The sequence below is a fragment of the Triturus cristatus genome, chromosome 4_1, assembly GCF_964204655.1.
Source record: "Triturus cristatus chromosome 4_1, aTriCri1.1, whole genome shotgun sequence".
NCBI classification, from domain to species: domain Eukaryota; kingdom Metazoa; phylum Chordata; class Amphibia; order Caudata; family Salamandridae; genus Triturus; species Triturus cristatus.
Window position 1 is genome coordinate 11,211,691 of NC_140585.1, and position 25,282 is coordinate 11,236,972.

General features: G+C 44.8%; 1 protein-coding gene across 1 annotated transcript in view; it reads right to left on the reverse strand.

Annotated features, from left to right (window-relative positions):
• Window positions 1-25,282, reverse strand: part of LOC146839296 (uncharacterized) — a 400,042-nt gene that overhangs the window by 12,599 nt on the left and 362,161 nt on the right. The window contains 3 exon segments of the mRNA XM_085650764.1: window positions 21,640-21,857; window positions 22,882-22,961; window positions 23,035-24,324. Of these exon segments, the coding sequence (XP_085506890.1) occupies window positions 21,640-21,857; window positions 22,882-22,961; window positions 23,035-24,324 (1,588 nt within the window).

Consider the following 25,282-nt stretch of genomic DNA (forward strand, 5'->3'; position numbering starts at 1 on the left):
CAGGGTTCAAGGGGCCCCTCACAGTCCTGGGCCCCGTGCCACTGCACCTGCTGCACCAATGGTAAAGTGCACAGAAGCATGAGGAGTCGGCAAGCACCAGTAGGAGTGTGTGATGCATGGACCAAGACCAGCAGGAGCATCTGCCGTCCACTGGGAAAACACGAGCATGGACTTCAAACTAAATATTATCTCCAAGACTAAGGTTGAAAGAGAGATCTTCACTCATGAGGAGCACAAATAAATGAATGCTTGCAGTGATTAATTTGTTTTAAAAAAAACCCTACGTGCCGGTGCTCATGCCACCGCTGTTGCTGCACACGTGCAAAGCTGGCGCTGCACCATTAGTTTAGTGCCCTATTGGCTAGTTCTCCTGCTGGGGGAGTAATTCATTAGGGGCCACTTGTACGAAGCATTTTTGCAGTCGGAAACGTCCAACCGCAAAAATGCTTTTACAAATGTACCAAATACAAATTGTGATTCGGTAACACGCTACCTACTCGCAATTTGCGTTTGCGATTTGGTATTTAAAAGGGGCGTGTTTACGGCATCTCTCCCAATTACTGAATCTGAATGGGCTGTATGAATGTTTTGCGACCAAATTAAGGTCAAATTTTACTGACTCCCTGAAGTAGGTGGTAACCCATTTGCAAATAGGTAGGGGTCCTTTGAAAACGGAAAACAAATATTTTTAAGAGCAGGCAGTTGTCCCACGGACCCCACTGTCTACTCTTTTTTTTTATGTTTGAAATGCTTTATTTGAAGAGAAAACATAGCGAACAACAAATACAAGTCATATGAAGAGCATTGTCATACAAATTCAAAAAGAGAGAAAAATAATAAAGGATCATTATGCGCTAAAATCTGAGGAACCTGAGGAAAAAGTACAAAAAGCATTTTATAGAATTTTAAAGGGAACCGAAAGGAGAAAGGGGGAAGAGGAGAGAGAGGGGAGGAAAAAGAAAAGAAGGTAAAAGGAAAGAGAAAGGGAGATATGAGGCGTTTAAGAGACGAATAAGTGATATAGTCAGAAAGAAAACAGATAGAATAGAAAGAGCAAATAAGCCAAGGGTAGGGAATAGTTGAAAGGCAGGGAATGAGAATGTAAATGTGAATAAGATAAAAGGAATAGAGAGGAAGAAAGAAAGAGGAAGGGTAGAGCCGAAGTGTCTCATGGGGGTTTGAAATTCTCAGAAGATAAAGGAGAAACAGGTTTCGATTTCAGAGCCATGGAATCAAGATAAGTTGTGAGAGGTAACCAGAATAGATCTCTATTGAGAGTAGGAGTGGAGGTAGCAGCGAAGCGAACATCGAGTCTGTGATAGTGACAGAGGGAGTTCCACCAACATTGTATCGAGAGCTTGGAAAGATCCTTCCAGTTGGAAGAAATGTGTTGGAAAGCCAGAGCCAACATGAGATCTAATAGACCTGAGGAGCGAGAAGGAATGTCAAGAGCGTCAGAGATACTACCTAAAAAAAGAAGAGGGATAGAGTACGGAATAGAGATAGAGAATAGGCGAGCGACATAAGACCACACCTGATCCCAAAGTGCTAGAGCAGAAGGACACAGAAAAAGTAAATGATACAGATCAGCATTAGGGGCAGAGCAGGTCCAACAGGTAGAGTCCTTATCAGGGGAGAAGCGAGAAATAGAAAGGGGAGAGAGATAAAGTCTATGATATAGAAAGAACATAGATTGAGTTAGTGAGGCAGAACGGGAGATTTTTAAGGATCTGACCCAGACTTTGTCCCAAACAATTATAGACCATTCACAGCCCAAATCAAGCTCCCAAGCAAGTTCCAATTTAGATTTCGGACGAGTCGGATTGGGGGAGGAGAAAAATTTATAAATAAGAGAGGCTTTGGGGAGAGCAGAGAGAATCTGAAGAAGCGAGGATTGGGAAACAGAAGAGGGTGACAAGGGGAGAGAGTAGTAGACCTCAAGTATAATGGCCATTAGGACAGAGAATCTATGGAGGAAAGACTGGGGACAGCGAAACAAAAGTCGGAATCGAGGAAAGGAACATGGGAGAAAACCATCAAAAAGCTGGTTAACCCATATCAGCCCCTTAGATCTCCATGCAGTCCAGCAAATAGGACGATTATGGAGGAGAATAAGTGAATTGTACCAAATAGGGGAAGCCAAAAAGGATTCACGGGAGATCGGGTCAGGACGGACCAGAGCATGTAGAAGAGAAGTAGTATGCTTAAACAGGGGTAGAGGGGTGGTTAAATTCTTAGCGGTGAAATGTACAACTTCAGATAGGGAAAAAGGAGAGAGGAGTGAGCGTTCAATAGAGAGCCAAAGAGGAGCTAGAGGAGAAGGTGTAAGGACAAGCCAATTAGAAGCCTGACGGAGAGAAAAAGATTTATGATAAAGGCGAAAATCCGGAAAGTTGACTCCGCCATTAGCCTTTGGTTTACGAAGGGCAGCAAGCGCAACTCTCGATTTTTTATTATTCCAGAGGAATTTAGAAAGATAGGAATCAATGCGTTTGAAATAGACATCAGGGATATGAACGGGGAGCATGGAAAGGATGTATATAAGGATGGGAGAAATCATCATTTTGATCGAGTCCAGCCGACCCCACCATGAGAGAAAAAGAGGATTCCAAGAAGAAAACAACTTATCCATACGGGATAGTACAGCGGACATGTTCAATCGAATAGATGAAGAAATGGAGTTAGAGAACCAGACTCCAAGGTATTTAATTTTAGAGGGATTCCATGCAAAGCCGGTGGCCGAAAACTGATGAGGGAGACAAAATTTAGTAAGAGGGAGGATCTCAGTTTTATCAGAGTTGATCTTGTAACCAGAAACTTGGGAAAAAGAGTTAAACTCAAGTAGTAAGGCCGGAATGGATTGGTCAGGATCGGAAATAAACAAAAGAATGTCATCTGCATACGCAGAGAGTTTCAAGTGAGTTTTGTCATAAGGGAAGCCAGAGATAGAAATGTTGTTTCTGATGGACGAGAGAAACGGTTCTAAAGCTAGAACAAAAAGTAAAGGGGATAGAGGACAGCCCTGGCGGACGCCACGCTGCAAAGGAAAGTAAGAGGATATCCGGCCATTAACTAACACAGACGCTTTAGGAGAGGAATAAAGTAAAGAAACAAGAGAGATAAAATTAGGGCCAAAGCCGTGCCAACGGAGGGAGGCGAACATAAAGGACCAATCTACTCTATCAAAGGCCTTCTCGGCATCAACTGATATAGCAGCTAGAGAGAAGTTGAGAGAAGGTACCTTATTGAGAACATTGAGAAAAAGACGGGAATTATCTGAGGTAAGTCTACCCTTTACGAAACCGCATTGTTCCTTACCGATAAGGTGTGGGAGGAAAGAATCTAAGCGCCGGGCAAGAAGTTTAGCAAATAATTTGTAGTCTACATTAACAAGGGATATTGGGCGATAGTTCTTACAAAATTGCGGGTCACGGCCTTCTTTGGGTATTAAGCAGATCGTAGCCTCATGAAAGGTACCAGTAGCCGTGCCGGAGGTGAAGAAAGATTGAAAGAGGGAGAGAAGTTTGGGAAGCAAAAGATCTGAAAAATGTAGATAAAATTCCACAGAGAAACCGTCCGGACCCGGAGATTTACCCTTGGTTAGAGATGTTAAGGCACTATCCAGTTCGGTGAGAGAGAGGTCAAGCTCAAGATCAGGGAAATTGAGATGAGAGGTGGAAGGGGGAGGAATTTTGTCCAAGTAGGATTGAATGAGAGTAGTCGAAGGGGGGGATTCAGGGGTATAAAGAGATTGGTAGAACTGTTGGAATTGGGCGAGTATATCTTCTTCCTTGTGGAGGAGACGGTTATCGTTGGAATATATTGAATCAATCAAATTACGCTCCTTGCGGGACTTAAGATAGTTGGCCAGAAGCTTACCTGACTTGTTACGACCTCCGTAGTAGCGGGCGCTGCTGCGGAGAAGTAATGAGGATGCATTGTCAGTAGAAATTTTGTTAAACTCGAGTTTGGCGCGTATAAGGTCTGGTACAACAGTTGGAGTAGAAGAGGTGTAGAATTTATGCTCCAGGGATTTGATATGAGAGAGAAGGTCTTTTTGTTTCTTAAGATAAGATTTCTTTTTCTTTGAGACAAAGTCAATCACAAAGCCGCGAGCCGTAGCCTTGAAAGAATCCCAAATAACATGAGGGGGTAACGAGGGATCAGAATTAAGTAGGAAAAATTCCGTGGCAAAGGAAAGAAAAGAGGAAGAAAAGAGGGGATCTAGGAGGAGAGAGTTATTAAAGCGCCAGCGGGAGGATTTGGGATGAGGGGGAAGAAGATCAAAAACGGTGATAATAGGAGCATGGTCTGAGATAACAATCGGCTCTATAGATGAGGAAAGAAGATTTTGAGAGAGAGATTGAGAAAGGAATATATAGTCAATCCGGGAGAAGGAGGCATGAGGGGGTGAGAAGAACGAATAGTCTAAAGAGTCAGGATGGGACAGTCTCCATGAATCAAGAAGGTGAGATTTGGAGATGGTGTCAAGGAATTGTGTATGTGATTTGTGGGGGGTGAAACGGGCAGAGGATTTGCGATCAAGAAACGGGTCAACAATTTGATTACAATCCCCCCCCAGAATGAACAGAGAATCACTGTATTGGAAACACTTAGAAGTTATTAGAGGCCAGAAGTTACAATCAGGGTGAGTGGGACCATATACATTAAAAACAGTCAAGGAAACAGAATTGATTAACAGTTTAGCTAGGACCCAACGACCCTCAGTATCAATTTCTTGAGAGAGAATTTTACATTTTAACTTCTTGTGACACAAAATAGCTACACCATTCTTTTTGTTAGAGGTAGGAGAAAATAAAACCGTTCCCACCCAACCTCTTTTTAACTTAAGAGACTCCGCCTCAGAGAGATGGGTCTCTTGCAAAAGAACTAAGTCAGGAGTGTAAGAGGCTAGATGGGAAAGCACTCTCTGCCGCTTAATAGGGCTAACAAAACCTTTCACATTCCATGAAATAACTTTAAATTAAATCACAATAAAGTGTGCCAGGGACAGAGAAAAGGGATGAAACCAAAAACGCCACAAAGGAGAATAACGAGCGGGGGAAAGACAAGAGCAGGACAGAAGAAAGTCGAAGGACATGGTGAAAAAAAGAGCAAGGAAAGAGGAGAGGAAGGAAAGGGGAGAAAAAGAGGAGAAGAAGAAGAGACAGTACATATCCAAACGGACGACTGAAGAAAACATACCTGAAGGGGGAAGGGAAATAACAAGATGACGACGATGGGGTGTGGGAGGATTCGACAAGAACAGCCCTCCGAGCCGGAGAGCAACAACCCACCGCAACAGGACGGATTATGAGGAAGACGGATCAAATGGTACGAAGAGGACTACAAGAGGGTTGGTCGAACAGAAAATCTAGGGGAAGGAAAGAGAAACATGTTATGCAGGAGTCATGGGGAGGTAAACAGTACACAAACAAACAGTTGTATGCAAAAACAGAAAACCCAATTGACAACCATTATACAATCATATCAGGTAGAAGGAAAATCAACCAAGGAGGGAAAAAATTCCAGCAAGAACCTGTAAGGAGAAAAAACCAAACAAGTAAATAATCAACCAGTAGGAGGATTAGACGTGTCCATGCCAGCATTAGTCTGAGTGTGGATGAATTTCTTGAGCTCAGCCGGGTCTTGAAAAGTCCAAGTATTGTTTTGATGAGTTACCTTGAAGGTACAAGGGTGAAAAAGGCCATATCTAGCTCCCATAGAACGTAGGGGAGCGCGAAGAGACAGAAATTCTTTTCTTCTGGCGGCAGTGGCACCAGAGACATCCTGAGAGAGATAAACTCTCTGACCCATCCAAGAGATTTGGCGCTTCGCTCGAGCTGTGGAGAGGATCAGGAGGAGGTCTGTAAATTTAAGAAAGAGGATAATGACCCCCCGCGGTTTGGTGGAGGAGGAGGAGCGAGGACCAAGTCTATGGGCTCGTTGGATACTAAGAGAGGTGGTAGCAGGAAGGTCTAACAATTTTAGGAGGAAAGAAGAGAAGAACGTGACAGGATCATCACCTTCCAAGGATTCCGGCAGGCCATAAACACGTAGGTTATTCCTCCTGTTCCTGTTTTCCAAATCCTCAGTATGCTGTTGAAGGGTAAGAAGAGACTTCTCCAAAGAGGAAATGCGATGGGAATTTGACTGAATTTCCGGAACCTGCTGCTCCACAGAAGAAACACGGGCCTCCATAGTTGACCATTTGGCCTCAAAAAGCTGCATCTTAGCGTTAGTCTCCTCCACGAACGGGCGCAAGGCGCGAATCTCCTCAAGTATCAACTCCATAGAGATAGGGGGTGGAGATGACTCAGGTGGGGGAGGAGAGGAGTCCGGCTTCAAGCGCTTAGGTAAGGAGGCAGGAGGAGAAGACTTACTGGAAGAAGGTTGTGATGAAGAAGAGCGGGAGGGACCTGCTGTCGCCATTTGCTCTGTGGAAGGAGGATGAGGAGGATGGCCTGATGGTGAGGAGGAGGCAGAGGAAGGCGGAGCCTTCGAGGGCACAAAGACAAACTTCGGATTGCGAAGCTTGCCCATAGAAGCATAGAAGCATAAAACGTGCCAGTGATAGTGAGCAAAAGTCAAATAAGCAAGCCAACACAACAATCTGGGCTCAGGGGCAGGGAATGTCAATATGTCAACATGTCCGGTCTGAATAGCCCAGCGGTTATCAGAAATAATAGAGAACACTTGGAGAAGTCATGAAGACACCCCGGGCCTGGAAGCGATGTCAGCTGATATTAGGAGATGTTTCCACACATAGTAAGTGTTTAAATAACGTTGCTCATTGACACGTTTAGTACCACATAAGGTTTGGCAGGAGTAACCTTAAAAGTATATATAAGTCACAGAAAAAGAGCCCCTGGTGCAAGATCCATCTCCATGCGCTACCACAGCGTAGAAAACAAATTCATTTCTCTGAAGGGTTAAGGCAGGTAAGTAATCCTCAGGGTGCAGCTCAAAACCACAGAGATATTCACCTACCAGGGAAGTTGTAATAAGTCCTTCATGGAGCTGTCCCTTGGATAAGCGCTTGTCAAATAGGAATTATTCCACATTGTCCTGAAGAGCAGAGCGCGTCTGAGAGCATGAGGAGAGCTCGCTGCTCCAGGTGCGCGCGCCGGTTACAGGCGAACAGCGCTGAGGCAACAAAATGGCGGGCGTTCTGAGGAGCGCATTCAGCGCGATGGAGACAGCGTATTCCGGGCGCAAAAGGGTTCACCCTTGGTTCCCCAGGTGCACAACACGCTCCGCTAGCAGGAACATCTCGGTGAGTCCGACGAAAAAGCGTGAGGGCTGCTGTAATTAATACAGGTCCGTCCCGGTGCGGCGGAGCTCCGGGTCTAAGCGGCCATCTTGATCGGCGTCCAAGCCACGCCCCCCCCCTGTCTACTCTTAAAACATTTAACGAAAAAGCTTATTTTCATTCTTTTTAAATGCATCCCATTATCCTTTAAGGAAAACAGACTGCTTTATTAAAAAAACAATCACAGACATGGTGGTCAGCTGACCTCAGCAGGCTGCCATCTCTGTGATGGTTGTGATTCCTAATGGGTCTCAAATTGCGACCTACCTCACTAATATGCGTGGGTAGGTCTATTTGTCACTCGCTAGCAATCGCTAATGAAACTCAAAAGAGTTTCATACATTAGGAATTCCGATTTCCAAATTGCGACTCAGAGAGAATTGCAATTAGGAAATCGGTATTCCTGATGCTAGTACATCCTGCCCTAAGTCTTGTTGTATTTTGCATTCTTCGAATAAGGAAAGTAAAAAAGAACTGGGATGAAAAAAGAAATTAAAAAATCCGTCTGGACACAGTACTCCTGACAAGAGGTAACTCATGAGGAAATATGAATTTTTATGATCAATTATGTCCCCTATCTTAGACCCCAACGGCTCCATGTACATGCTACAAGTACATGTATGTTCCCTCCACTTTGAGCTATGAAGACGCAAATACAATTGTGTCCAACGTCAACATGACCTCTTTCAGATCCGCCATGAATGGGTCGAATATTCCGTTCCTAAGTATGCCTTGCCACCGTCTTTATATGGTATACTTTTCACGTTTTCAGCTCTGGCAAGGTAGGCCCTGAATTCTGCCATCGAGCTTTTCCAGCTTCTGCCTCTGAATGCTCCAGCCTGGACCTGTATCTGTATCCATGACCTTTGTCTTACTTCCTGCGCGGCTAACGGTGCCTGGCCCGGCCTGTTGCCTGCCAAGACTGTATTCAGCCTTCAAGTTATCTGCTCCGCTCCTCGAGAAATGCATTCCTGTCTAGTAGTTTAGGTAAACATCCTTCCAGCTACAGAGCAAACGGCCCGGCCTTACTGTCTCCGTGCAAGTAATTCATGGCTTCTGTTGCCATGGTAGGCCCATGCCCCTCGCATCTCATGTAGACACGTAGACGCTTATACACGCACTAGCAGTCAGTATAGGATAGCCTCTGCCTGAGAGACCTTTCCTTCCAGATAATACAGTTCCTTAAACACAAGATATTAGATACGATTTGGGATTAGGTTGTTCTGACATCCCAGACTTCTGTCTCCTCATGTAGGGCTAAATGTCAAGTCCTCTTTACCCTCCAGTTACACGTCAATCACACGTCATGCTACTGTGCGCGCATATTTGGCAAGTATTTCTGCTAATTTTGCAAGATTCTCTTATGGATCCACCCACTTGTGTCATCATCATAATGACGTTTCCAGTACATGCCCTCATGCACGCCTATTGTAACGTCTTTTCATTACGTATGTGTATTCTTATCTCTCTTCTCAGCTGTAACGCCTTCTGCATATGTCTTCACTGTAATGCATTTACTATAAATATGACAACCTGTCAATAAAGTATGGCTTCTAGGTAATTAAATTTACCACATAATTGGCGCCCGAATAGGGACACCTCTCACACCCCACGCGCCGGAGGTGCGTTGCAGACCCGGTCTCCTGCCACAGCCGGACGGACAACTACGCGTACCCGCAGGATTTCCTGTATCTCCCTCAGGCCAACGGGGGCGACTGAGGCTGCGATCAACACCCAGACGAGGCGGTGAGGAGTGCGGAGAATCCCAACCAGAGCCTAGCTGAGAGAGCAAGATCCGAGGTATACAGAGGCCCACCAGATTCCGAAGTTCCGAAGTATCTAAGTCACGAGTCGAGTCCAGTCCAGTTTGGTCTAGTCCAGTCCAGACTTCCGAGGCCTTCTGTTCCGTTCCGTGCTTCCCGGTGAGTACCGTTGCTGGGGACGCATCTAGACGTGCACATTGGTTTGTGCCGGTCAAGACGGGTTTGGGTACACAGACCTGGTCTGCACTGTTTCAGCAGTGTATCTGTGCTGTTTAGCAGTACATCTAGTATTATGCAGTTAACTAGTTTTGTTCTAATTATTATTGTTCGTTCTAAAATGTTTTGATATGTTTTAAATGTCGTGGTATGAGTGATTGTTCGATCTTCATTACTGTGTTTATTGTATTAATTGTGTTCAAGTCCGAGTAAGAATCAAGTAGCAAGGTTCAAGATGCCGTTATTCTCGAAATTAAGACAGATAAAAACTAGAAAAGTGATACTCGAGGAAGCTGTTCCCATTCCACCTAGGGACACTCCAGGGTACTTTATGTATCATAAACATGGCCTAGATGCCGTATTATATCTCGAATTATGGGTAGACTACACCAAGGATTTAGCAGAGAATCAGAGATGGCCCACTACTGGGACATGGGATGCAGATTGCATCATGAGAGTAGAAGAAGCATTATGGAAAAAGAAAGCCAGACAGTCACAGAAAGATGCCATTGAATTCTGGCGTAAAGAATCGCATAGACGCACAGAGAAAGCGCTCAGAAAAGAAGAGAAAAGTAGGGAGGATTCAGAAAAAGCCCGAGAAAATATATTAATTGAGGAAGGTATCCGAGCAAAAGCCGAACAAGTAGACAGACAACGAAACACTCTTATGAATGGTATGTATCCTCTTCTGGCCGAGGGCTTACCTAAGGCCACCCTGGAAGTACCGAAAGATCTGCCACCTCCATTGCTTCCGACTAAAGTGCACCCCAAGACTGCAAAGGACATTTTCCTTTCTTCCTATTTAGATGATGTAGCCCCCGAATATGTTAATGCTCCGCCGCCACGTACACCACCTGCAAATGGTGCTCGACCCCGAGAAAATCTGTCCCCGCTTCTGCAGCAACATACTCCTCCGTCCGTCCAAAACCTTCCGCCCGTTCCTCCACTTCTTCCTGCATCTATTCTTCCTACCTTACACCCAACGAATCCTTTTGGACCTAGCACCTCAGGAGGTGCGACAGGAAGTTTTCATACGCCGCCATCAGTGCGTCGATTGACTTATAGGGATCTAGCACACCAACGTACACCTCAAACAGCGAATTATGACATACTTAAAGAGCCTCTTACAGATTGTAGATATGATCCAGTACCAGGTAAAGACGACAGAATGATGCTATCATCAGTACGCCTACGACGAGTTGCGAACTATTTAATGATATTACCAGGAATGATTGAACATCTAGACAAAATATATCGCTTTGTCCAAACAGGGCAAGGTCCTCAAAGTATTGGCGAGGCCATGGCCTACCAGAAAGTGGGCACGCAGAAACTGTTGTTACGCTTCTTTATAAACTGCCTGATAAGACACAGAGATAGGCCAGGCGTAGACGCGGAAGAAATGAGAGCCCTTAACAAATGGGGCCAGAATATAGCAGACGGAAAACATGATAAACAGAATAGTATAGAAAGTATGTACAGAAGGATCAGGAAAAAAGTAGAACAAATATGTGAAAAAGAACAGCCTGAAAGAGAAACAGATGCAGATAAAACCGAGTCCTCAGGAGATGAGGAACAACTAGAAATGACAACAGGACAATTACAATTACCAGCTAGAGAAACGATAGCTTATGTAGGAAAAGGAAGATCCTTCAATACTCCAATACGTCCGATACGTCCAGAAAGTAAGAGAATTTTTCAAGCAGCTATGTCAAACCCAAGGACCCCTGAACATTTGTTTCAGGCTACTGATAAAATACTTCAAGAACGAATGGGGTACCATGTACTCGATTCTATGGATGAACAAGAATTAGCCAGGTCAGCAGTACAATGGGTTGATAGTTCTGATAAATATAGTGATGACGCGCTAGTACATACGTTTTTGCATCTCTCACCAGACGAACAGCGCCTAGCCAGTATATACATGATACAACATCTCCTTATACTATATAAAGGCCAACACTCCGATCCTGGTCCCCTACCTGATATACTGATAGAACTACTCATGAATAAATGGAGAGGTCTAGGTACCGATCTAATTAAAGTAATTCTAGAATATCGACACAGATATAGTGCCTTTTTGTGTCTAGAACATGATCCAGCTCCCTCCATGGAAAGAAAAACGTATTACATAGACAGACAGAATCCCTTACGCGAAGTACACCCAGTTAGAAATGATGATAATACTTTTAGACGCGTGTTTGTGTACACGCCTATAACTAAAATAGAACTATTGGAAATGAAAAAATTAGTGCCCAGCCATGACAGAGACCCAGCAGGTTTTCACCGTGAAATAAAAGACATGTTACTCATGGGTGATTATACCTATCCTGACATTATGAAAATATTGAAAGTATTATTGCCTGCCGGTATTTACGAGAAACTCAAAGAAAAAGAGTGGGAGGTGGGAGAACAAAAGATTGATTGGACAGCATTAGAAAACGAAGAAAATGCCCGAACTGCAGGCGTAGGGCTTGGAGACAAAACTAAAGCGTTACCAGGATTATTAGTACAAGTATTGCCACGTTTGTTAACTACGAAAAAGGAAGACTGGGGAGCAATCTCAGCTTGCAAACAGAAACCAGATGAAGACACTAGTGATTTTTATTCCCGATTTGAAAAATGTTTTGGTATTAACAGCGGCCTGAAAGCAAGTAGCGATTCATATCCACATCTTTTTGTAACGAAACTAGTCGAAAATTCCTTGCCTCAGGTTAAGAACAGAGTATTGAAAGTAGAGAGCTCTTGGCAAGCTAATACCCCGTCACAAATGTTACAAATGTTACAGTATCACCAGAATAGAATTAGAGAAGAACAAGAACACGAACAGAGACGTATGAAAGACACGAAAATGAAAATGCTCGTCGCCCAGTCAGTTCCGGCTGACAGTCATAAAAAGGGTGCGACACAGTCCAATAATTCAGCGGTTCCTGTTAAAGGGACATGCAACTATTGTAAACAGCCAGGTCATTATACAAACGATTGTGCAGTTCTGAAACATAATATCTCTACGGGTAAAACCAAGGAGAGACCACGTCCGCCTAGACAGGATCAGATCCAACAACAAGTACCTCAGAATGTACAGCCTATGCAAGCTGCACAACAGACCGTAGCGGTACCACAGTCACAGCCTATTGCCGCAACACAAAACACGACACAACAGATGTACCAGTATGCACAAAATGACTATCCAGATTATCAGCGATACACATGAAATAGCCTAGAGAGGGAAGTTGGCTTACCCCTTATTGAGGTTCCCGTAGATCAAGAGGGTCCTTATGTACAGAGTCAAGTATTAGGGAAAGACAGAAAGTTTTTAATTGATACAGGGGCAAGCAGAACAACTATAAGTCACGACGAGGTTCCAGGGGCACCCCTCTCAGGCTCACAAAATGTTTCCCTTGGATTTTCAGGACAACCTATTGTTAATGAAGTATCGCAACCTCTGCCTCTTACAGTTGGTCCATTGACACGGACTACAGATCTATTACTTACAAAATCATGCCCAGAAAACTTGTTAGGTATAAAGACACTGAAAGCTCTAGGAGCTGTAATATGTTGTTCCCCGGAGGGGGTACGACTATTCTTGCGTGATTTTAAAGGTCACTATGTATTTAGAGACATGGATCACAGGTTACAGAATGTCCCTGCACATTTATGGGCACAAGGCCCTACTGATGTAGGTTGTATGCACATTGCACCATATCGAGTCACACTCAAAGCAGGAGTGGTATTACCACGAATTCGACAATATAAGTTACCTCCAGATGCTGTAGTGGCTTTGCTGCAAATCATTGACGAGCTCCTTGCACAAGGAGTGGTTGTGGAAACCGACTCCAATGTGTGTAATTCTCCTATAATTCCGGTTCTTAAACGAACTGATCCAAAAGCACCACCAGTTTATCGATTAATTATTGATCAGCGCGAATTGAATAAATGCATTGTACCACAATATCCCGTGGTTCCAGATATCTCTTCATTATTGACAGCCATTGATTCAGAAGCAACGTTCTTTACTGTAATTGACCTCAAGAACGCCTTCTTTAGCGTCCCAATCGATCCGGAAAGCCAATATTTGTTCGGATTTAGTTTAAATGGACGAAGCTTTAAATTTGCACGCGCACCTCAAGGATTCACAGAAAGCCCCAGCATCTACAGCCAAGCACTGAAAAGACAACTTGACAGTATCCACATGCCTGTTAACACTGCACAGCTTCAGTATGTCGATGATCTGCTGATCACCGCCCGAAGCGAACCCGAATGTGAAAAAGCATCACTGACGGTTTTACATTTTCTGGCCGACAAGGGGCACAAGGTGTCCCCTTCGAAGCTGCAATTCTGTGTTCAGCAAGTTGTGTACCTTGGGCACTTGCTGTCCAAGGGGGGAAGACAGCTCACACCTGATCGCATCCAGTTAATTGTAAACATGCCACCACCCAAGACACAAAAGGAGGTGCGGGCCTTCATAGGTCTCACTTCGTACTGTAGACAATGGATTCCCCAGTATGCATTTTTAGTAAAGCCACTCATTCAGTTGACAACCCAGGAGGCAGCGACTTTGACTGTCCTCCCGTGGACTCAGGCACATACACAAGCTTTTGAAGACTTAAAGAAAGCCTTATGTCAAGCACCTGTTTTAGCGACACCATGTTACAGTAAGCCTTTTACACTCTTCGTTACAGAACGCGAAGGTACTGCCTTGTCAGTACTCACTCAGGAACAAGCAGGTTCACACAAGCCGTGTGCTTACTTTTCCAGCACATTAGATCCAGTAGCTCAGGCTCTGCCTACATGCCTGAAATCAGTCGCAGCGACAGCTTTAGCGATCAGACAAAGCGATTCCATAGTATTAGGACATCAATTGACAGTGCAAGTTCCACACTCCGTGGAAGTTCTTTTAAACCGAACTCAGACTCAGCACTTGACTATAGCACGACTGACAGGTTACGAATTAACATTATTTCAGCCACACATAGAAATCAGACGCTGCAGTACATTAAATCCTGCCACACTTTTGCCATTAAGTGGAACAGACCCACTGGCACATGATTGTATTGAAGTCATTACTATTACGACAAAACCCAGACAAGACTTGACAGATGTCCCATTACCAGATCCAGACCTGACACTTTATGTGGATGGTTCATGCATGAGAACAAGTACAGGAGAGTTAGTGGCTGCTTACGCAGTCACGACAGACACCAAAGTTATTGAAACAAATTGTATTGACACATTATCAGCTCAAGCAGCAGAGCTCATCGCTCTGACACAAGCCTGTATTCAAGCCAGAAATAAAAGAGTCAACATATACACAGATTCACGTTATGCATTCGGAGTTGTACACGACTTCGGAGTCCTTTGGCGAGAGAGAGGTTATTTGACTTCTCACGGTGCCAACATTCAACACGGCCCCCTCATTCAAGCTCTGTTAGATGCAATACATCTGCCTACTTCGATATCTATCATGAAGTGCAAGGCTCATACAAAAGTCACCGATATCATTTCCCAGGGTAACGACCTAGCAGACCGAACAGCTAAGCAAACAGTACAGAATAGAACTCATGCAACTGACTTGACAAAGACAATAGTTCCGACACCGACACACTGCATGACAGTTAGGGATCCCGCCCTTGATGTAATTGACATACAGACACATGCTACACTAGAGGAAATCAAGAAATGGACTGAACTAGGAGGGATCCAAACAGATCAGGGATGGATGACGAAGGGAAAATCTACATGGTTTCTCCCCGACTCCATGGTTCAAGTTATCATTAACACAATACATAGTCCAGCACATCTAGGAGAAAAAGCTATGTTAGACAGTATTCAAAATATTTGGTTTAATAAGCACTTACGAGCTGCAGCCAAACAGAAAGTCCGTACTTGTAGGATTTGTTGTCAGTTCAACCCAGGTAAAGGCGTACCTGTAGAGCAAGGTGGATTTCAACCTCCTGATCACCCTTTTGAAGTCCTCCAGATGGATTATATCCAGATGGAACGATGTCGAGGATTCAAATATGTCCTCGTAGTTGTATGCGCTCTTTCCCGTTGGACAGAAGCACATCCAGTCTCAGATTACACTGCCCCGACCACTGCCAAGCAGCTGGTTCGTGAATTCTTCCCACGGTATGGTTTGCCCCGTATCGTGTACGCAGATAATGGCCAACCGTTCTCATCCGAGCTGATGAAACACATTTCACTCCTGTTAGGTTATCAATGGAAATTTCACTGTGTCCGGCATCCCGAGGCAGCAGGTCTCGTGGAACGTCACAACCAAACTCTGAAAATTCGACTTTCAAAAATCTGTAGAGAGAAAGGCGTCGACTGGATAGTAGCCTTACCAGTTGCACTCTTTTACATGAGAATGGTAGCACATTCTGGCACAGGGCTATCCCCGTACGAGGTGGTCTTCGGTAGGCCACCAAATATGTGGGGGACGCCTATACCTCGTAAAATCACTGATGTTGATTGTAATATGCTGACAGATTACCTTGCTTCCTTGATGTCTGCACTACAATCTTGCCGTTCACAGGTAGCTGCAGCCTTTCCCGACAACACCGAGGTGAAGCCCCATGAAGTGGTTCCCGGAGATTTTGTCTTCATAAGAAATTTCGACAGGAGGAGCCCGTTGGAGCCTCGCTGGCAAACGCCGAGATTAGTACTCCTGACCACGAGGACAGCAGTGAAGGTCGAGGGTCGCAAGGGTTGGCTACACTCGAGCCATATCAAGAAATTTCATGGACTACCGTCTGATTTGAACTCTCAGCCCTGCCCCCTTCCACAGACTGATTCAAAACTTCCCCTGGTCGAGAACACTGCTTCCCAAAACTATAAACTGAAACTAAGGTCTAGCAAGTCAGACAATTTGATTGTTTAAGTCCTCTCCTAGGTGAATCGGTTGAATTAGTCTTTGACATGTATCCTCTAGACCGAAATCGAGAGAGAGATAGACAGAAACAGCTCAAGAAACGTGCATATTGTAAATTACTTCATAGTCACTGTATAGTGACATTGTTGATTATGTTTTTTCTAAATTTGTTGATTATTGCTGCAAGTATACTGTTGCACATATACTATCCTATTTTCAAGCGTGCTCATTCTGCTTACAATGTTACTGCCGAACATTCTTTTAGCGAATTACCTTCACATGAGTTGCCCTATAGACTCGCGCTGCGCAACAACACATTCATTAGTATGTTACATCACTCCCATCAGGCCAGCAATGCTACTAATTGTTGGATATGTGGCCGACTCCCTCCCTATCAGAAATACAAAGGAGTTCTGCCTCTCTTTCCGTATCCATTCACACATAATGGTTCCTGTGGCGCATGGTTTAGTTTGATTAATTCTTTAGATTCAAATACTGTAGTTTACCAGAGCAACTGGGTATGGGGAAACCTGAACTTAGTTTTGCTTAAAGCCTGTTACCCTAACAAGGAGGGACTTTCCAAAAGGACAGGAACTGACCTAGAAAATGAAGTATATGGATTAGGTAATTTTACACTCAACCTCATGATTCTGAATGTTGAATCCGAAGCTGCACTAGTCTTACCTGCTATGTCAGTATTACCAGTCAAAGGTGAATTATGTGTAAGAAAGAATGGTTCAGTACACCTGGGTCATAGTAAATGTACCACTGTGATCGAATTCAGTGATAAAGGCAAGTCTACATTTAGAGCTTCCCGTCATTCCTACTTCATTTGTGGTCATACCGCATACATACGCTTACCTCTAGATTGGGATGGTACTTGTTACATTGCATTCCTTCTACCACCTGTTTTCCTAGCCCCTCCTGATTACCATAGAAATACCCATCTAGTACACAATAGACCCCAGAGAGATATCCCGATTGTTGACTACACTGAAACAGCATGGGAACAATACACAGACTTCAATAAAGGTCTCTTTCCTTACATAGGTGTTGTCTCTAATAGTAAACTGATACGTAGATTAACCAGAACCCTTGAAGCAGTAGTGAATGAAACTACCTCTGCCCTAGGCAACTTAACAGAGGAGCAGTCTGCGATGCGGATTGTTGTTCTCCAAAATCGTCTTGTCCTTGACGTCATCCTGGCCGATAGGGGCGGAGCCTGTAGAGTCATCGGATCAAGTTGTTGTGTTTTCATTCCAGAAAACTCGCCATCCGTATATAAAGCCATAACTCGTCTTCATAAGATTGCAAACCAGATACATCAGAATCCAGGCACCTGGACATGGTCCGGTTGGTTCTGGAGCGTGTTGTCAGCCTGGGGATGGAAAGTCCTATCCTTCCTAGGTTTGGCCTTCTCATAGTATTCAGTTGTTGCCTGTGTCTACAATGTGGACCAGCGATTTGCGGCCTGTGTGCCACGTCATGTATTCCACGTTCAAGTCCTCATTCAAAATCCCGGAAGAAGAAAGAAGAGCAAATGATGTTACATGAACAGATTGATGGATTCCTGAGGATCGATATCTCATGAAGGGTCCGTAGGGGACAAGGAGGGAATGAGGAAATATGAATTTTTATGATCAATTATGTCCCCTATCTTAGAGTCCCAACGGCTCCATGTACATGCTACAAGTACATGTATGTTCCCTCCACTTTCAGCTATGAAGACGCAAATACAATTGTGTCCAACGTCAACATGACCTCTTTCAGATCTGCCATGAATGGGTCGAATATTCCGTTCCTAAGTATGCCTTGCCACCGTCTTTATATGGTATACTTTTCACGTTTTCAGCTCTGGCAAGGTAGGCCCTGAATTCTGCCATCGAGCTTTTCCAGCTTCTGCCTCTGAATGCTCCAGCCTGGACCTGTATCTGTATCCATGACCTTTGTCTTACTTCCTGCGCGGCTAACGGTGCCTGGCCCGGCCTGTTGCCTGCCAAGACTGTATTCAGCCTTCAAGTTATCTGCTCCGCTCCTCGAGAAATGCATTCCTGTCTAGTAGTTTAGGTAAACATTCTTCCAGCTACAGAGCAAAGGGCCCGGCCTTACTGTCTCCGTGCAAGTTATTCATGGCTTCTGTTGCCATGGTAGGCCCATGCCCCTCGCATCTCATGTAGACACGTAGACGCTTATACACGCACTAGCAGTCAGTATAGGATAGCCTCTGCCTGAGAGACCTTTCCTTCCAGATAATACAGTTCCTTAAACACAAGATATTAGATACGATTTGGGATTAGGTTGTTCTGACATCCCAGACTTCTGTCTCCTCATGTAGGGCTAAATGTCAAGTCCTCTTTACCCTCCAGTTACACGTCAATCACACGTCATGCTACTGTGCGCGCATATTTGGCAAGTATTTCTGCTGATTTTGCAAGATTCTCTTATGGATCCACCCACTTGTGTCATCATCATAATGACGTTTCCAGTACATGCCCTCATGCACGCCTATTGTAACGCCTTTTCATTACGTATGTGTATTCTTATCTCTCTTCTCAGCTGTAACGCCTTCTGCATATGTCTTCACTGTAATGCATTTACTATAAATATGACAACCTGTCAATAAAGTATGGCTTCTATCCCTGCCCGAACCTTAGTGGTGACGGAATACGTTTGCCTGGTTCGAACCAATTCCTTTGTAAGGAATAAACCCATTTTAAAACCTCAAATACCACGGATTCTGCCTCTTATTTTTACTGAGTTATTCTTATTGAATTTTACCGCATAAATTAAGTCTAGGTAATTAAATTTACCACAGTGGGGCTGCTAATATACAGTCATTTACAGGGTTCAAGGGGCCCCTCACAGTCCTGGGCCCCGTGCCACTGCACCTGCTGCACCAATGGTAAAGTGCACAGAAGCATGAGGAGTCGGCAAGCACCAGTAGGAGTGTGTGATGCATGGACCAAGACCAGCAGGAGCATCTGCCGTCCGCTGGGAAAACACGAGCATGGACTCCAAACTAAATATTATCTCCAAGACTAAGGTTGAAAGAAAGATCTTCACTCATGAGGAGCACAAATAAATGAATGCTTGCAGTGATTAATTTGTTTTAAAAAAAACCCTACGTGCCGGTGCTCATGCCACCGCTGTTGCTGCACACGTGCAAAGCTGGCGCTGCACCATTAGTTTAGTGCCCTATTGGCTAGTTCTCCTGCTGGGGGAGTAATTCATTAGGGGCCACTTGTACGAAGCATTTTTGCAGTCGGAAACGTCCAACCGCAAAAATGCTTTTACAAATGTACCAAATACAAATTGTGATTCGGTAACACGCTACCTACTCGCAATTTGCGTTTGCGATTTGGTATTTAAAAGGGGCGTGTTTACGGCATCTCTCCCAATTACTGAATCTGAATGGGCTGTATGAATGTTTTGCGACCAAATTAAGGTCAAATTTTATTGACTCCCTGAAGTAGGTGGTAACCCATTTGCAAATAGGTAGGGGTCCTTTGAAAACGGAAAACAAATATTTTTAAGAGCAGGCAGTTGTCCCACGGACCCCACTGTCTACTCTTAAAACATTTAACGAAAAAGCTTATTTTCGTTCTTTTTAAATGCATCCCATTATCCTTTAAGGAAAACAGACTGCTTTATTAAAAAAACAATCACAGACATGGTGGTCAGCTGACCTCAGCAGGCTGCCATCTCTGTGATGGTTGTGATTCCTAATGGGTCTCAAATTGCGACCTACCTCACTAATATGCGTGGGTAGGTCTATTTGTCACTCGCTAGCAATCGCTAATGAAACTCAAAAGAGTTTCATACATTAGGAATTCCGATTTCCAAATTGCGACTCAGAGAGAATTGCAATTAGGAAATCGGTATTCCTGATGCTAGTACATCCTGCCCTAAGTCTTGTTGTATTTTGCATTCTTCGAATAAGGAAAGCAAAAAAGAACTGGGATGAAAAAAGAAATTAAAAAATCCGTCTGGACACAGTACTCCTGACAAGAGGTAACTCAAGTTATACCTGGCGGCACTCATAGATACTGGGCTGCTCGTGGGTTCGCTGCTTTCCAGTTGGTCGCGGCAGCACTCTTCACTACCGAAGCCTGAGCGCTGTAGAGCTTACAGAGCGACAAAAAATAAATGTGCGCCCTATAGGAGGGGATCTTAAATGCACAGAATGCTGACCCAACCCATTGCAATGCAAGATACAGCGGGATTTATTTAGGAAAAGATGTCTACATACATCTGCAATAACCACAGTTCAACTACTAATTCTTAAACATATGTGGTAAAAGGTATGATGGGATGGGAAAAGAGCCCACGTTGCTTTCTGCAGCTCCAACGGTAATCACGCACCACAAAGAGCGAGCAGCACCTGGGCTTAAGACAAAAGCAAGTCCGTTCCGGGAGGCGAGTACCTCTGTGGCTATGGGCTTCGATTTGTTGGGACTTTGGCATCTGCGAATAGGGGACTGTGCTGAGAGCCCTAGCTGTGAGCTAAAAGTTGTTGTGACGTGTAAGTAATAGTTTAGTGTGTGTTTTGTAAGACAGCGTGCGAGCGCTGAGGCTGTGCCCTCATGTAAGCGAGGTGGTAAATGAATCCTATACTCGGTTGGTACAATAGACTCAGCTAGCAGTGAGAAACACTCAGCACATTTATAAAGAAATAACACAAGGATGTGATTTGTTACCGATCATATCTCCTTACATTCTTGTATGGCTGCTCGCAATCACGCTTCGCAGGTGACCAGAGCTGCAATTGCAGAGCCCAGGTCGAGGCCGGGAAAATGACTCATCTTAATGATGCTGCCTCACTGGGGCACATATGCCTTAGCATGCTCACGGCAGGGTCAGAAATGACTTCTCTAAATACTTTTAGCACAGGCATACCATTATGCTCTGAGCCTTTTGAACACTTTTAGCTGGGACTTAAACATCAGTATGCCATACATCATGCCCTTAAATACCGAACAATGCTAATGAGTGCATGGCCTTTTAAAATAAATTAATCTGCAAGGCATGGGTCACGCCCGGAGAGCCGCAGCTACCTGTAAAGCCCTGCAGCCTCTCTCTGAAACTAGTGCAGCAAACGGCATGCGAAGAAAACACATGCTGCACAACTTGTGACCCTCGGCAACCCGATACACTGCCGTTTAGGAGGCACGCTGCTCGTTCTTCCCTCTTGCACGGTGGTATGTTGCTAGGCCCAAGATCTGCTATCTGTGCTCCTTCACGCAAGAGATATTGTTTCCCACACTGCTCGCTTTTTAAAAGCAAAAGCTGCAAAAGGTGCCTCGGTGATGTGTGAAGTGTATGCACTTCACAACGGAGTGTGCGCGCTCAGGGTTATTACACTAAATGCACGCACCCTACAGGGAACACTGGCCATTAGGCATTATTGACTATAAGCCCTCGCTAAGTTACAACATTCCAGTAAAACTTACTTTGGGTTAAGCAGGACAAAAGATTGTTACAGTGAAAATGGATCTATCTTGTTTGTATTAATTGGTGTTGCAGAAATATTCGTTTTGAGTGAAGTTCCTGGCATAAACTGTGCAGTGATAGGGTTCAGTTTAGTGTGTATTATTTGGTGCTGAAGAAGATGTGCCTTTCGAGTAAAGCTCTTCTCACACCCAGTGCACTGATGAGGCTGCTCTCCTGTGTGTAATCTTTGGTGATGCAGTAGAGAGGCCTTCCGAGTAAAGCTCTTCTTACATTTGGCCCAGTGGGAAGGCCTCGTTCGGGTGCGTTCTGTGATGCTGAAGAAGACCTGACCTGAGGTTTCTTTTTTTTTTTTTTTTAAAACAATTTTTATTATTTTGATTTACAACAGTACAAAGCATTAGTATTCGGGTACACATTAATGCCACAGCAGAAAACCTTTGCGCACTAGACACTATATCCCACCCCTCGGCAGTACTGCTACGCATTTTTCTTGTTCTGACAGCCATACCCCAAGAGTATGTCTCAAAGTCTCTCACTTCAGTCAGAGTCAGAGGCCTCGTCGTCTTGCAGCGGTGGTGGTTCGCATATGTCCCCTCTGTATTTATTCCAGGGCCCCCACACTTTATCCCATTTTCGGGGGCACCCCCGCCTGATGAACACTGAACGCTCAGCCAGCATAGCTCTATCCATGTCCCCTCTCCAGACAGACAGCAAAGGCACCTCCCCCGTACCCCATTTTTGGGCTATGTTCCATTTGGCTAGCACAATCCCCAGCGTAGCCCAGCTCTGAGCCTGGCGGCTAAGGTCATTAGGTTCCCACACATTTAGCAGGCATCGCCTAGGCTCTGGTACCAGCGAGACTCCCCCCGACTGGGACAGTGTCCTCATCACCCGCCTCCAGTATTCTTGGATCTTGGGGCACTCCCATATGGTGTGTAAGAAGGTACCCTCCTCCCCGCAGCCACGTAGGCAGAATGGGTGTGGTGCCCTACCTATTCTGTGCAGGGTGTGTCTGGTGTAATATGAGCGGTGGAGAATCCGTAGCTGCACCAACCTAAGCCTGGAGGGGATCCCCGCCTCCCATGGTGACGCCAATGCCTCCCGCCATTCCGGATCGTCAAATTCTCCTACATCGCTGGACCATTTCTCACGCAAGGGTCCCATAGGGTCAGGCAGATCCTGAGGTTTTTTTTGACTAAAGCTCGTTTCACTCCCAGAGCAACAGTAAGTCTTCTCTTGTGTGTGTTTCTTAGATGTTGTCCAAAACTGGCCTTACCAGTAAAGCTCTTCTCACACACAGTGCAGTGATAAGGCCTCTTTCCTGTGTGTGCATTTTGATGCCATACAAGGCCTTTCTTAGAAAAGCGCTTGGAAGACACTTTGCAGGATAAGGTTTCTCTCCTGTGTGTTTGGTGTTGCGAGACTTGACTTTTGATTTAAGCTCTTCTCGCACACAGTGCAGGGAAAAGGCTTCTCTCATGTGTGTACGATTTGATGCCGTACAAGGCCTCCGTTCTGGGAAAAGCGCTTTGAACACACAGTGCAGTGATATGGTCTCTCTCCGGTGTGTATTAGTTGGTGCCTTCGTAGATTTGCCTTATGATTGAAGCTCTTCTCACACATGGTGCAGCGAAAAGGCTGTTCTCCTGTGTGTATGCGTTGATGCTCATGAAGATTTTTCTTTTGAGCGAAGCTCTTTGCACACACAGTACAGTGATGAGGCCGCTCTCTACTGTGTGTTCTTTGATGATGTACAAGGGATCCCTTATCAGCAAAGCACTTGGAACACTCAGTGCAGTGATAAAGCTTCTTTCTTGTGTGTACGATGTGATGCCGTACTAGGGATCCCTTATCAGCAAAGCGCTTTGAACACAGAGTGCAGTGATAAGGCTGCTCTCCTGTGTGTGTTCTTTCATGCAGTACAAGGTGCACCTTCTGAGAAAAGGTTTTGGAACACACAGTGCAGTGATGCGGTCTCTCTCCTGTGTGTACACTTTGATGCTGTACAAGTCCTCCCTTTTGAGAAAAGCGCTTTGAACACACAGTGCAATGATAAGGTTTCTCCCCTGTGTGTTTTCTTTGGTGCTGTAGTAGATTTGCCTTTTGACTGAAGCTCGTCTCACACATGGTGCAGTGATAAGGTCTCTCTCCGGTGTGTATTAGTTCGTGCTTTAGTAGATTTCCCTGTTGATTGAAGCTCTTCTCACACATGGTGCAGCGAAAAGGCTTTTCTCCTGTGTGTATGCGTTGATGCTCATGAAGAACTTTCTTTCGAGTGAAGCTCTTTGCACACACAGTACAGTGATGAGGCCGCTCTCCTGTGTGTATGCGTTGATGAGGCCTCTCTCTCGTGTGTACGCTTTGATGCTGTACAAGGCCTTTCTTATAAGCAAAGCACTTGGAACACACTGTGCAGTGATAAGGCCTCTCTCCAGTGTGTGTTCTTTGATGCTGTAAAAAAGTTGCCTTTTGAGTGAAACACTTTTTACACGTTCCGCAGGGATATGGCCTGAGGCTGGTGTGTACTTTTCTGTGCCTCACAAGAAGAATCTCATCGATAAATCCTTTGTCACACACATTACAAGCAAAGCGTCTCTCCCTCATGTGCATTCTGCGCAGTTTTCTTAAGTAGATATTTTGAGTAAAATTCATCTTGCCGCCGGAGCCTTTATGGCTCTCTATCCCATTCATACTTTCTAGATGTGATTGTTGTTCTGCAAAATAGAAAAAACATTGAAAATTACATGAAGAAAATATTTCTTGAAAAAGCTGCATTGTTATAATATGGAGAGGTGAACAGTTACAATTTAGGGAAAAAAAACTTATGTTCTAAGAAGAAGAGTCACACTTCCCTTTGAGACACAAATGGTGGCTAGTCCTCCTACACAAAGTGCGGTGACTTAGTTCTGCAGCAGGAGCATGCTGGGAAATCAAGCGATTCATAAGAACCACTGTTGGGCATGGGGCTTCTGGTTGGCTAGGGTAGGCACCTAAGCCAGGCAGAAGCCACCACTCTAGTCAGGGTAAGTCGGATACACACCTGAGAGAACCTGCGCTCACCCTCTGGTAGCTTGGCACAGGGCAGTCAGGCTTGTTTAAAGAGGCAATGTGCAGAGCGTTTGTGCAACACACTCGCGCAGCAACACAGTGAGTAAACGACAAAAGGGACTCCAAGCAGGATTATGTAAAAATAAATTCTATATTGTACATCAAACAAGACCAAAATGACTTAAATCACACAGTTAGTGCAAATAATGCAGGTTTGACAGAGAAAAACACAAATTACTATGAAAACGTAGGTCACTGCGCACCTGCGCTCCTATTACACTTCATATGTAACTGTAGTGAACGTGGTTGAAGTGATTGCATTTAGAAGCCAAACGTAGAGCGCAGGAGCACCCACTAAACGCTCGACAGTAATTGAGCTTGAGTCTTCCAGCAGTTCTCCTCTATGGACGGCCCTGCGCCATTCTTGAGGTCATCTCCAGAGCAGAGACAATGCAGAACAAGAAATGCCCCTCACGCTCTTGCGGGTTTGGAGCCCTCCGAGGCCACTTGAATCGCGTCTCTTTGACCAGGGGAAACCAAGCCACCCGTGAAGGAGAGCAGGGCGGCTGTACCACTCTTCTGGACCCAACCCGCCTCACAGTACCTTTGTGGCTGCAGGGTCAC